General features: G+C 45.1%; 1 protein-coding gene across 1 annotated transcript in view; it reads right to left on the bottom strand.

The window, feature by feature from the left end:
* ryr2a (ryanodine receptor 2a (cardiac)) overlaps positions 1 to 15,000 on the bottom strand; it is a gene marked incomplete at both ends in the record, with an annotated part of 91,997 nt that overhangs the window by 20,884 nt on the left and 56,113 nt on the right. Inside the window, 12 exons of the mRNA XM_080541878.1 lie at positions 243 to 617; positions 1,650 to 2,077; positions 2,969 to 3,050; positions 5,604 to 5,708; positions 6,151 to 6,279; positions 6,664 to 6,752; positions 7,296 to 7,376; positions 10,691 to 10,708; positions 11,966 to 12,039; positions 12,558 to 12,634; positions 13,037 to 13,116; positions 13,636 to 13,735. Of these exons, the coding sequence (XP_080398004.1) occupies positions 243 to 617; positions 1,650 to 2,077; positions 2,969 to 3,050; positions 5,604 to 5,708; positions 6,151 to 6,279; positions 6,664 to 6,752; positions 7,296 to 7,376; positions 10,691 to 10,708; positions 11,966 to 12,039; positions 12,558 to 12,634; positions 13,037 to 13,116; positions 13,636 to 13,735 (1,638 nt within the window). The remainder of the gene's footprint in view (positions 1 to 242; positions 618 to 1,649; positions 2,078 to 2,968; positions 3,051 to 5,603; positions 5,709 to 6,150; positions 6,280 to 6,663; positions 6,753 to 7,295; positions 7,377 to 10,690; positions 10,709 to 11,965; positions 12,040 to 12,557; positions 12,635 to 13,036; positions 13,117 to 13,635; positions 13,736 to 15,000) is intronic.

A 15,000-nucleotide genomic window follows, 5' to 3' on the forward strand; every position in this document is an offset into this window, starting at 1 on the left:
GTTGTTAACAAAAGTGGTGGACCAGCCCAATTCCTATCTAGAAAAAACTTTAACACTAGAACAGCCGTGCCTTTTTTACCTACTAAAAGAGCCGCCTTTTAAAATGTAAGGATACTGGGTGGTAGAACGCACATATCTAGGAAAGGTCATGAAAGGAGGGTCCTGAAATTTGATCAAGTGCAAAGATATAACATTTTTCTTTACTCACAGGGGTCAAATTACAAAATATAAACACCACCCACCTTCATGAGCAGCATCACGTTGTAGCGCAAGGCGAGCAGCGCCGTCCTGACCGTGGTCACGGAGAAGAAGCCCATCTCCTCCGTCTCCTCCTCGGGCTTCTCCCTCTCGCTCTCCTCCTTCACGGCCGAGCGCTCCGCGGCGTCCGACATCTGCGCCGCCAGCTGCATCTCGAAGATGGTGTCCTCGCAGAAGTTGACGAACAGCTCCATCTTCTCCTTCTCGCCGCCCTCGTTGACCACGTCGAAGATGAACTGCCGCTTGGACTCCTTCACCTGGGGCTTCTCCCACTGTGTGCGGCTCGACTCGCTGATCTCGAAGAAGACGCGCTCGATGCGCTTGGCCCTGCCCATGATCTCGATGCGGCCAAGGTACGGCTGGAAGTAAATGGTAAACGGACTGACTTATACAGACTGACTTACGGCCAAGCTCCACCATGGCCATCGAGCGTTGCGTCTAATGTGCGTTGTGTCCGAAATTGGGATCAAATGCATTGTAATCAATGAAAGGTGCTCCACCTGCTGCGTTGCGTCAGCGTTGCGTTGCGTCCGATGGCTGCGTCAAAAGTAGACATTCAAAAAAAATTGATTTTTGACGGTGGACGCAGACATCACAATGAGACCAATTGTATATTTACAATTGTAGTTGTTGGTTATAATTGTATAGCCTATCCTAGACAGTGGAGCTAGAGTAGAACGTTGACGGTGACGCAACGCTCAGGTGGAGCTTGGACAACGGGAAGTTGACGCAACGCCGATGGCGAGTTGACGCAACGCAGCAGGTGGAGCTTGGCCGTTATACAGACTGACTTATATAGACTGACTTATACAGACTGACTTATACAGACTGACTTATATAGATTGACTTATACAGACTGACTTATACAGACTGACTTATACAGACTGACTTATACTGTATAGACTGATTTATATAGACTGACTTACACAGACTGATTTATATAGACTGACTTATAAAGACTGACTTATACAGACTGACTTATATAGACTGACTTATACAGACTGACTTATATAGACTGACTTATACAGACTGACTTATACAGACTGACTTATATAGATGACTTATATAGACTGACTTATATAGACTGACTTATATAGACTGACTTATACAGCGCCTTATTCCAAAGCACTTTACAACGGCCTCTCATTCACCCATTCACACACATATTCACACACCAATGGCGGCAAGCTACCATGCAAGGCGCCGGCCGGCCCGCTCACTGGGAGCAACTTGGGGTTCAGTATCTTGCCCAAGGACACTTCGAAATGTGGCCAGTCGGGGCTCAAACTCGAACCGCCGATCTGCCAACCTTGCGATCATTAGACGGCGGCTCTACCTCCTGACTCTACCTCCTGACTCTACCTCCTGAGCCACAGCCGCCCCCTTCCTACCTGGAAGTAGTTGAGGACGCTCTCAGCCAGCTCCAGGAAGGTCTGCAGGCGCGTGTCGTGGGGCATGTGCTCCGACAGGTTGGTCAGCAGGACCGCCACGTTGAAGCCGATGTCTTTGGCCGGCTCGTGGAAACGCTCGACGAACTCCACGTAGTCCAGGAGCTCGTTCTCGTCGGGCTCGGCGCAGGAGAGCAGGAACTCGGTCTCGGACTGGGTGTAGTGCTTGTGGCTCTCCATGGCCTTGTGGAAGTCCCGCTTGGAGATGACCCCCTTGCCGTCGGGGTCGTACTCCTTGAAGGCGTCGGATGAGGTGAGGTCTTTGAGCTTGAGGAACATGTCGAAGAACTTGAGGATCATCTCCACGTTGTTGGAGGACTCCACCAGCATGTCCACCATCTGCTTGCCGATGGTGCCGTTCACCACGTTACCTGGAGAGAGAAGATCAGGAGGCATTGTGGGATTTGTGGTCCATATTTTGCTTCCACGCTTCCAGATGTCCAGATGTTGAAGATAATCCTTACAGTTGGTATATATATATATATATATATATGTTACGGTACATGTGGGAATACGGTACATGTAGGAAAACTAGGGTTAGGGTTAGGTGCTAGGGTGCTAGGGTGCTAGGGTTAAGGTTAGGGTTAAGGTTAGGGGTAGGGTTAAGGTTAGGGTTAGGGTTAGGGTTAGACATGCCAGCATGTACCAAGTCACCCTAGCACCTAACCCTAACCCTAGTTTTCCCACATGTACCGTATTCCCACATGTACCGTAACATATATATATATATATATGCCTTCTGAATGTACTTCAGAAAAAGTTGAAACTGTGAACTTGCATGTTCATCCCACTCTCTGACTTTAAACTGAGTGTTACAGAGACTTTGAATCATACATGCAAATGTGCTGAGGTTATCTTTTATAGCCTGTATCTGCTCACTGTTTCTGTTGCTTGTTAGTTGTTATTTTATGTTGTATATATTGTATGTTTTTATACTGTATGTGGTGTCTTTTTAATTAAGTGCTGCTTTTCTTGGCCAGGGCTCATTAAAACAAACGTTTGTTTACAAGCCCATGTATCACTAAGCCAGTAGCCTCGGGCAGACGAGACAGTGAATCCAATTAACACATTATGGGTATTTAATGATCCTAAAACTGTTGTTTTTTTATTTCAAGTGGGCTCTTCAGCAGTTTCGTAATATGCACAAAAAAAAGTATATATATGAAAAAGCAGAAGCTTTCTGCTCATTTGGCGACTTGAGGATTGCTGACATGCGGCTGTTTTCCTCAGACTGTGTCACATACGGACCACGCCTACTGTACCTTCTAGCATGGACAGCAGCATCACCACCATGTCCTTCTGCAGGTCCATCAACTCCTTCAGTAACTCAATCTGGCTCGAGTCCTGGAGCAAAAACAACAACAGCGTCATCCAGTTATAGGAAGCTTTGAGTTACTCAAAGACATCATGACATGAATTCTGAGGGATAGACAGAAGATTATGAAGGATTATGCCTCAGAAAGTCTACGTTTATTTGTCATTACACGGGATACTGGGTATTCAATGAAACAAAAATGCTTCATAACATCAAAATCAAGCAGAGTTGAAGAGAAGTACCGCAGCAGCCACCCACAGCGCCATCTTGGGTTTTAATTGAATTGAATTGAATATAACTTTATTGTCCACCCAGGTGGAAAATTGTCTTTGGCTCACCAAACAGAAAAATCAACACAAGAAGCCAGAAGGCAACCAGCACGACACAAAACACAAACAGGCAGAGACAGGGTTAGACAGAGACAGGGTTGCACATTAGAAACACATCAAAACACTTCATGTCTGTGGCTTCCGTCTTGTTGGGCACTTTGCAGAATGAAGGATGCTGACGGCACTTGGAACAAAGGACTTCTTGACTACATTTCTAGTTGCCAGGTGAACTCTATAGAAGTCTCTATATAAAGTCTGCTGACTGACACCGAAGCCCCGGAGTCTTCTCAGAAGATAGAGTCGCTGTGAACATTTCTTGAAAACATACTCTGTGTTTTCAGAGAAGCTCACCTGACAATCTAAGACTGTACCAAGATATTTGAATGTATTCACAGTTTCAACATGTTTGGTTAGTAACGTAAACACCGCTCACCTGTGACAGCTACATAAACACCGCTCACCTGTGACAGCTTCATTAACACTGCTCACCTGTGACAGCTACATTAACACCGCTCACCTGTGAGAGCTTCATTAACACTGCTCACCTGTGACAGCTACATTAACACGGCTCACCTGTGACAGCTTCATTAACACGGCTCACCTGTGACAGCTTCATTAACACGGCTCACCTGTGACAGCTTCATTAACACCGCTCACCTGTGACAGCTTCATAAACACTGCTCACCTGTGACAGCTTCATTAACACTGCTCACCTGTGACAGCTTCATTAACACGGCTCATCTGTGACAGCTACATTAACACGGCTCACCTGTGACAGCTTCATTAACACCGCTCACCTGTGACAGCTTCATTAACACGGCTCACCTGTGACAGCGTCATTAACACTGCTCACCTGTGACAGCTACATTAACACGGCTCACCTGTGACAGCTTCATTAACACGGCTCACCTGTGACAGCTTCATTAACACTGCTCACCTGTGACAGCTTCATTAACACTGCTCACCTGTGACAGCTACATTAACACTGCTCACCTGTGACAGCTTCATTAACACCGCTCACCTGTGACAGCTTCATTAACACGGCTCACCTGTGACCGCTTCATTAACACCGCTCACCTGTGACAGCTTCATTAACACGGCTCACCTGTGACAGCTTCATTAACACTGCTCACCTGTGACAGCTTCATTAACACGGCTCACCTGTGACAGCTTCATTAACACCGCTCACCTGTGACAGCTTCATTAACACCGCTCACCTGTGACAGCTTCATTAACACGGCTCACCTGTGACAGCTTCATTAACACTGCTCACCTGTGACAGCTTCATTAACACCGCTCACCTGTGACAGCTTCATTAACACTGCTCACCTGTGACAGCTTCATTAACACGGCTCACCTGTGACAGCTTCATTAACACGGCTCACCTGTGACAGCTTCATTAACACCGCTCACCTGTGACAGCTTCATTAACACTGCTCACCTGTGACAGCTTCATTAACACTGCTCACCTGTGACAGCTTCATTAACACGGCTCACCTGTGACAGCTTCATTAACACTGCTCACCTGTGACAGCTTCATTAACACGGCTCACCTGTGACAGCTTCATTAACACGGCTCACCTGTGACAGCTTCATAAACACTGCTCACCTGTGACAGCTACATTAACACTGCTCACCTGTGACAGCTACATTAACACTGCTCACCTGTGACAGCTACATTAACACCGCTCACCTGTGACAGCTTCATTAACACGGCTCACCTGTGACAGCTTCATTAACACTGCTCACCTGTGACAGCTTCATTAACACCGCTCACCTGTGACAGCTTCATTAACACCGCTCACCTGTGACAGCTTCATTAACACCGCTCACCTGTGACAGCTTCATTAACACCGCTCACCTGTGACAGCTTCGTTAACACCGCTCACCTGTGACAGCTTCATTAACACGGCTCACCTGTGACAGCGTCATTAACACTGCTCACCTGTGACAGCTTCATTAACACCGCTCACCTGTGACAGCTACATTAACACTGCTCACCTGTGACAGCTACGTTAACACCGCTCACCTGTGACAGCTTCATTAACACCGCTCACCTGTGACAGCTACATAAACACGGCTCACCTGTGACAGCTTCATACACACTGCTCACCTGTGACAGCTTCATTAACACTGCTCACCTGTGACAGCTTCATACACACCGCTCACCTGTGACAGCTTCATTAACACCGCTCACCTGTGACAGCTTCATTAACACGGCTCACCTGTGACAGCTTCATTAACACTGCTCACCTGTGACAGCTTCATCTGCATGTGAGCGAACACGTGTAGGAAGCCGACGACAGCATCCCACAGACGACTGTGGGCCAGACTCTGCTGGTTGCCAGTGCACGGGCCCTAGACAAGAACATTACATTTACATAACATTTACATAACATTTACATAACATTTACATTTACATTTACATTTACATTACATTTACATTTCTGGCATTTAGCAGACAGCCTTATTCCAAAGTGACTTACAATCGATACATTTGACTAAGCAATCATCAATCATCAATCTGCCAGTCGTAGCAGGAAGAGTAATCTAGCTCAGGCCCGGGGCCATTGGCAGTCTCAGTGATAGAAGGGAAAAACTAAAAACTAAAACTTTTTTTATAGACACTGGAGAAGCAGAGAAACAGTACAAGGGGGGGCAGTAGAAGTCTTAGGGGTCACAGTAAAGGGGAAAAGCTGGTGTTTCAGGAGACGAATGTAGAATGCTATGCACAACCTTGCAAAGACATTTCAAATGTACCGAGGGATAATCGAGAAATAACACCTGATGCAACACTTACCTGGATGTACTCAGTGAGCGTGTTGAAGACCTGCTTGGCTACGTTGATGGCCTTGGAGAAGTTGCGCTGCCCTTGTTCATCTATGACCTCCTTCCCAGAGTAGTACCAGTAGAAGTCACTGATGGACTCCTGTAAGAGAAGGACATCATATGAGGTGTAACACACGGCAACACGCTACACGCAAATATGAGTCTGAGAGATAAAATGGTAAATGGACTACACTTATATAGCGCCTTTATCCAAAGCACTTTTTACAACGGCCTCTCATTCACCCATTCACACACACATTCACACACCAATGGCAGCAAGCTACCATGCAAGGTGCCAGTCCGCTCACTGGGAGCAATTTGGGGTTCAGTGTCTTGCCCAAGGACACTTCAACATGTGGTCAGCCGGGGCTCGAACCGCCGATCTGCCAACCTTGCGATCATTAGACTACCTCCTGCGACACAGCCGCCCCGAGATGTAATATTAATTTAAAGAAGACATCACCGCACTGTGACAAAGACTCACTTGGACTCTGAGCAGGTAGTCCACAGTGGAGATGATGATGTTGACTGTCGTGTTGTTTCCAGTCTGCGTCCTCAAGTAGTTCTGAAAATCTTTAAGGAGCAAAGTGGAACATTTTTAGAATTCCTAGAAATTAACAACTGGAAGGCAAAGTGACAGCATGAGATAATTATTTTATACCTGTGAACTACCAATCTTCTTGGCAATTGGTAAATTACTATGTAACACTACGTTAATGAAATGATCTAATAGAGTAATAATGATCTACTATAATGATCTACTATATAAGATCTACTTAAGCGTTATGGAACGAGAAGCCGTGGTATATCGTGGATATTGGCACAGCGGGATGGTTATATACCATGATATATACACCCCCTAGCTGTGCCGATATCCACGATATACCACGGCTTCAAGTAACAACGCTTACCACATTTATCTATCAATATTTCACAAAAGAAAGACAAGACAAACTTTTAATTAACGTATTTTAATGGAACTATGTTTTATTGTAAGTCAAGTGTATTAATCCGCTGAACAGTTGTTTATCGGTTGCTAAGCAACGGTAAGAATGTAACTTCGATAACGGTAATTATATACAAACGCAGAGTCATATGAAAAGATGTGTCACACACCTGAGTTGTGGCCTTCACACAGGAGCTGCAGGAAGCGGAAGAGGTCGCAGGTGAACTCGTCGTCCTGCATCACCTTCTCCCCTGGACCACGCCAGCAGACGGACAGACGGACAGAACAGGAGGACAGACAGGAGGACAGCAGAGAACATTAGCAGCAGACAGGGCCGGTTTGAGGCCTCCACATTCAGACAGACAGGGCTCAGTCTGGTCAGTCAGGTGACCCTGACACACCCCTCCGGATGGTTCATCACACAGTCTGGAATGTTCCACAGGTGAGAAACATGGGAGTGGGCTGAGGTGAGGCGGTCCGACCAGCAGCATTTTATACTCGGGCCTTGAAGTCAAGCCCCCCTTTTTTGTGATACCATGTACATGAACCCTCATGCGACAATATCTGCCTGAATTGAAAGAGTGACATGTTTTGACCCATATTTTTTGGGTATATTTAAACATACGATTTCAGAATAACTTGTACCGTAATACAAAAAAGAATTGTCTTAATGTAAGTGATTGCATTGGGGAAGTTTCATAGTGATATCTATTAGTTAAAAAATGTACTCTATTCACCTGCCTTGTCTCGCCTTAAAGGTTACAGGTATTTTGGATTTGGCACTCTGGCAAAAAAGAGAGACCTCTAGGCAATTTTTTTCAAAAAAGGTCCCTAGAAGTCAAATCAATCATCAAAACATGTTAGCCAGAGAGTGGTCACAGAATATTGGTTTTGGACCCTACTATAAAAAGCCTGATACGACAAGCTGGAAGAACTGTTTAGAGCAATCAGGACTCCATTGACCGTGATAAAATGCTGCCTTTAACCATGTGGACGGATGGTTAATGAGAAGACAGAGAGTTGACATTGGCGGTAACACAGGATGACGATCGGGAGAGAGAGAGAGAGAGAGAGAGAGAGAGAGAGAGAGAGAGAGAGAGAGAGAGGATGATCTGTGATGTCGAGGAGGAATGCTAAACTCTGACAACATGAAGATAGCTTGACTGAATATCATGTGGAGGAGAGAAAGTCTTTGGTCTAAAACAGGCTTGAAAGTGCTTCAGGTTGAAGTAGAAGAGCTAGAGAGGGTAGGGTTTAGCGTCAGGCTACGGTACAGAGCGCACACACAGGCGTTAAGTCCCATGGAAGAGGGGATATCTACTCGACTGTGTTCTATAGCTGCACGATAGCTACAAGTGCTATTTCTACAATGTCACTAGTGAAATAGAAAGCAGGGTACAACGACAGAACATTTTAGTGATACTCTACTACGGAGTCTACCTACTCCGAAAGGTTTGTGCACTTTCAGGCATATTTCTTACACAATGATAAACCAGATTAGAAGTCTTATTGGCAGAGTAGTAATTCATACAAAGAAGGCTAGGTTTCCTTCTGTTTTCCTCTGAATATTTCAGAACTGTTATTATTATATACTTAATTATTTTCTTAATTATAACAGTAACACTAGTATAATTCAAAAACAGCACACTATGGCCACAAGCAAGTGCATCATTGGTACATATTAACATATGCTTCTTCTGGTGTATCATGAACTAATTTAAACGTTTTCGACGAGATTCTGAAGTGCGAATAAACAACAACAACAACAACAAAAATATGAATGGAAAATACAACAATATTGTTGAGAACACAAATCATAGAGAGGGGGAATCAAAGTTAATCAAATAAACTGTCAAATCCACATAAAAAAGAACCAAATTACAGACACATATAGAGACCAAAACAACAGAAGATACGACACCGACTACACCACAGAACACAGAGTCCACGGCTGGACCACTGGACCACACAAGGTACTGAGCCACCCTCCACTTGCACATAATCAGCGCAGCCATGAAGCCACCAAGTCCAAAATGCACCACAGATAGAGAGAGAGAGAGACTACAGAGATAATAGTGATACACCACACGTTCTCCATCGATAAAACACATCCAGCCAACTGGAGCAAATAGACTTGGGGCAGGGGGGGGGCGGGGGGGACACTTCAACAACAGCTCACTGCTCTTACACCCACTGTGTCAGACACTGTGCAACTCCTGAGAGGGAGGGCGGAAAACTGTTGGGTTGGCTAACAGCTCTAGGATATTAAACTGTTGGGTTGGCTAACAGCTCTAGAACATTAAACTGTTGGGTTGACTAACTGTTGGGTTGGCGACAGCTATATGGCATTAAACTGTTGGGTTAGCTAACAGCTCTAGGATATTAAACTGTTGGGTTGACTAACTGTTGGGTTGGCGACAGCTATATGGCATTAAACTGTTGGGTTGGCTAACAGCTCTAGGATATTAAACTATTGGGTTGACTAACTGTTGGGTTGGCGACAGCTACGTATATGGCATTAAACTGTTGGGTTAGCTACAGGTTGTCTAACAGCTCTAGGAGATTTAACTGTTGGGTTGGCTAACAGCTCTAGAACATTAAACTGTTGGGTTGGCTAACAGCTCTAGAACATTAAACCGTTGGGTTGGCTAACAGCTCTAGAACATTAAACTGTTGGGTTGGCTAACAGTTCTAGAACATCAAACTGTTGGGTTGGCTAACAGTTCTAGAACATCAAACTGTTGGGTTGGCTAACTGTTGGGTTGGCTAACAGTTCTAGGACATTAAACCGTTGGGTTAGCTAACAGCTCTATGACATTAGTATTCAGGGTGCACGACCTTGAGTCCAGAAGTCCTGCTGACTTCCATTCCAACCACACACCTGGCATGAGTTCCCCCGAAAGCTTCGTAACACTTAAGATGAACGCCAACGGTCCTTGATAGCTCACAATGGACTTCAGACCGTCTTTGTGATAGAAGCTTTCAGAGAACTCACCCCTTGGTTCCCAGTAAACAAAGAGTCCAAAAGACGTCCTCAGGGAAGCTGGAATGTGGGTTCACATGACGTCTTTAGGACGTCTTATGGACTACAGAATCGTCTTCTGTAGTCCATAAGACGTCCTAAAAGACGTCATCTGGACTTCCTAGAAAGACGTCACCTGGACGTCCTAGAAAGACGTCATCTGGACGTCCTAGAAAGACGTCATCTGGACGTCCTAGAAAGACGTCATCTGGACCCACATTCCGGCTTCCCTGAGGACGTCTTTTGGACTCTTTGTTTACTGGGTTTGATCAGTTACAAAATATGTCACTACTAGATTGAAGGCCAGGATGAAAACCAGCAGGACTCTGAAGGCCCTGAAAGGACGAACGAGAACGAGAGCTGTGACCCCATTTGAGGTCAGGGGTCAGGGGTCACCCCCGGGTGGTGTGTGTGGTGGTGCTACGGTCCAGTTTAAGGCAGAGGAGCAGGGACAGTGAGGGGAGGTCGGGTTGAGCTCAGGACCTGGACAGAACTGACACAAAGCTGGCTACACCACAGGACAACGGCAGAAGTCATAATTACCACGCTCATGAGTGATGACTGAGGAGGGGAAGACAGTACAAGGAAATCAAAAAAGAAAAGAAGAAAAAAGGAAAGAATAGAAAAAAGAAGCCAGAAGTCAAACAGATTAATGTTCAATGTTTTGTCATTATTTTCCCAGCTCATAAAGATTTGACTGGCTCAAGATCTGTACATGTTTTTGCTAGCTCGTGCCGCTACTAGACGGTCGCTGCTGTATTCACTTTGTTTAGCCGAAGGCTGCATGTGTTCTGGAGCCAGACAAAGCACTGATATCATAAAATGAGAGAAAAAAACGTTTGACAGAGCCGTGGAAATCACACATCGTACAGAATATAAAAGGGTATTTTATGACAAAGTTGTTTGTCATTCAAAGCAAAAACAATAACTGGACAAAGTTCCACTCAAATCAAAGTGACAGCTATCAAACAACATGGAGTCATCCACAACAACAACAACACACTTCCTGATTAGAATGGGAAAAAGAAGAAATAGAGAAATAAGGAAAATGCCTGTATCTTTTTGTGTACTTCGTAATATGAATACTACAATACAAATTAATTGAAGATAACTGTCACAAAGACAATAAACACAGCAGAAAACCTTTTGGTTTCTCCTCTGACTAAAATATATATTATTTGCATGCATTTTTTATTATTATTATTATTATTTTTGTTTAGTTTTATTGTGCTAGGAAACCATTTCCTACACTGTCAGATTCACATGACATCTTTCGAGAGAACAGGTCACTAAATATTCTGACAATTGAAAATGTATTTCAAGCCAGCTTTTTTACATAGAGGGTAAAAAATAAATCATAAGCTCATAGACATATTCAAAGTGATTATGCATGTCAACGACAATGAAACAAGAGTCATTGTATTTCCACTAGAATGTAACAATCCAACGCAACTAATGTTCAACCAATGAGATGACAAAACAATAGGACAAAGGAAAGACAAAACATGATGAATTGACAAGGCTGTCAAGAAGTTACACATCGTATATATGTATATACTTATATGTCTTATATACTGTATATAATGTCACTTTTTGAAATATGTTTACCATTAAACCGTTACCATTATATAACTTTTAGGTTCTGTTGACAATATTGTCATATTGTTTCTTCTTGTAGCCAAAATAAGAATGATGTTTTTTTTTAAAGATAAGACATTCTTACAGGACGTATTTAATTAAGGTGCTATAGATAGTTGTTATGTTAATAGTTGAGTGGTTCCATAGAGGGTGTTGTAGTGCATTGTGGGTAATGTGTACCTGATCCTTCCTCTGTCACCATGCCCAGGCCCTCGGCTTTGTTCTGCCTCTCAAAGGCGTTCAGATCGAGGACACTGGAACAGAGAGAGGAGTCAACGCCACAACAACACCATACATCCACTGTACTGTGGCAGGGCAACACAAGGCTTAGCACAGAGACAGAATGAATGAATGAATGAATGAATGAATGAATGGTTTAATGACCACACGACCAAGGTCGGTGGAATTTGTTGTCGGTACAGATGGAAAAACTCATTACAGCAGTACTGTCAAATACATCAAACATCACACACATTACACATGACTATCACAACGGACAATGTACACACATAGCCACAAGACAAAAACATAGTCAATATTTACAACTATTAAGTGCAGTACATCTGGAAGGGTTAGTGCAGTGAGTCCATCTAACGGATGACAATGTATGAAAGATATGAATGTATGACACATATGAATGTCTGACAAATATGAAGGTATGACACATATGAACAAATCATGATAATTGGGTTAACTATCCCTTTCATTTAATGTTATTCAATGGTAGGCTATTACCATTTAAAACTTATTCCAGAGGTAATCCACTACCTACCTGCATGACTGCATGAGGCCAGCGAGACTCTGAAAGAAGCCGACATCCTTCTTGTCTTTCAGGTAGTCCAGCATTTTCTACCAGGGAGAGAGAGACAGGACAGTAAACGCTCCAGAAATACACTCAACTACAATCCCAAACTTCTCGTTCAACTGGAAGTTGTTAAGTAAACGGTGAATGGACTGACTTCTATAGCGGCTTATTCCAAAGCGCTTTACAACGGCCTCTCATTCACCCATTCACACATACATTCACACACCTATGGTGGCCAAGCTACCATGCAAGGCGCCGGCCCGCTCACTGGGAGCAATTTGGGGTTCAGTGTCTTGCCCAAGGACACTTGACATGTGGCCAGCCGGGGGTTCGAACTGCCGATCTGCCGACTTTGCCATCATTAGACGCCGGCTCTACCTCCTGAGACACAGCCGTTAAGTCCAGTCTAGTCATGCAGGTCAGTCAGTCTAGTCATACAGACGTACCTGCTGCACGGTGGAGTTCCCTCCGTTGAGCACAGCGATCCCCAGCTTCAGCGTGCACGCCACCATCGGACCCATCTCACCTGGCAGGAAGCAAACACATGACACATCACTCTCACATCACTCTCACACTGTTGGTAGGGAGCACATCACTTTTCATTCTTCTAACATTCTATTTTACAGTATTTTACTCTATTCAAAGTTGCAATATCACTCATGTATTTACCCTAGCAAGGTCGGGGTCAATTTGAAAAAAATATTATTGAATTGAAAAATCTCACAGAAAAGCAATGGGCAATTTACGATTGATGAATTTTAAATTAGTGCTGTCCATCAATTAACATCTTTAATCAAGTTAATCACAATAATCTATTAATCATGATTAAAATACAAGCTACAATGCAAGGCGCCGGCCGGCCCGCTTACTGGGAGCAATTTGGGGTTCAGTGTCTTGTCCAAGGTCACTTCGACATTTGGCCAGCCGGGGCTCGAACCGCCGATCTGCCGAACCTTGTGATCATTAGACGCCGACTCTACCTCCTGAGACACAGCCGCCCATCTATATGAATAGACTTCAACGTGACTGTGACTGGTCTGAGTACCTTTGCTGGCGCTGATGGTCTGCAGGACCATCTCTGCCGCCCCGCGGTCGTGCAGCCTCGCCTGCTGGTACAACAACTTCTGCTTCTCCATCTCCTTCTCCTGCAGAACGGAAGACGAGGAGGGAGGAGAGAGGGAGGGAGGGAGGAGAGAAGAGGGAGGAGGGAGGAGAGAGGAGGGAGGAGGGAGGAGGGAGGAGGGAGGAGGGAGGAGAGAGGAGGGAGGGAAGAGGAGGGAGGGAAGAGGAGGGAGGAGAGAGGAGAGAGGAGAGAGGAGAGGAGAGAGGGAAGAGGAGAGTGGAGAGAGGAGGGAGGAGAGAGGAGAGAGGGAGGAGGAGGGATGAGGAGAGGGAAGAGAGAGGAGAGAGGGATCTGAGGGGCTGGCAGCCTACCTGTCCTCAGACCACTGCACTCTCGTAGGGTTCAGAGGCGGTGTGTGTGTGTGTGTGTGTGTGTGTGTGTGTGTCTCTGACAGGTGTTCTCTGTGACACACCTCACCAGGGACACGCTGTTAGCTCAACCAACAACACACACATCTGAGACAGCAGAGGTGAAGAGCTGCTCTCTGCAATATACTGAACCCTGGCCTTAATCCACTATTATATGAACCTGGATTATCTATGGATATGGATCTATACCCAGTAAACAAAGAGTCCCAGAGACGTTCTCAGGGAAGCCAGAATGTGGGTTTAGATGACGTCTTTCTAGGACGTCCAGATGACGTCTTTAGGACGTCTTATGGACTACAGAATCGTCTTAAGACGTCCTAAAGACGTCATCTGGACGTCCTAGGAAGACTCTTTGTTTACTGGGATATCTCCACATAGAGGTGAACTGGTTGGAGACATCCAATCCCTATGATGTCATGTCCAGGCTAACTGAACCAGAACCAGAGGCCTTACAGGGGGCCATCCAAGCCCTATGGGAGTACGGTGGTCTGTTAGGGACAAGATACAACATGTTTATCTGTCACTCTGGTTATAGACAAGTAGCACAATCGTCTGAGATAATTTCCGCAGGGGGGGGCGGTGGGTGGGGGCTCCATTTAGGGTGCATATAAGAAGACATATAGAATATAACAACAAAATATAAGGAGGCAAAGAAAAGTATATTAAAAATGAGATAAAACTATTGAATTATAATACATTTAAGGTACGAAATAAAGATGTAAGGTGACTGTGCAGTAAGCCTCAGTACTGGGAGACATGAGACAGTGACGGAGGGGGGGGGGGGGGGGGGAGGGGGGAGGGGTCAGTGTCATGTCTCCAGCACCCCCACTCAAAACTCAAACACAGGTAACAGTCGCATGGAGCAGTGGTGGGGCGGCAACGCAACGTCAGCAGCAACACAGGCACAAGTACTGGCCAG

Source organism: Nansenia antarctica (assembly GCF_963989245.1).
Source record: "Nansenia antarctica genome assembly, chromosome: 11".
NCBI lineage: Eukaryota > Metazoa > Chordata > Actinopteri > Argentiniformes > Microstomatidae > Nansenia > Nansenia antarctica.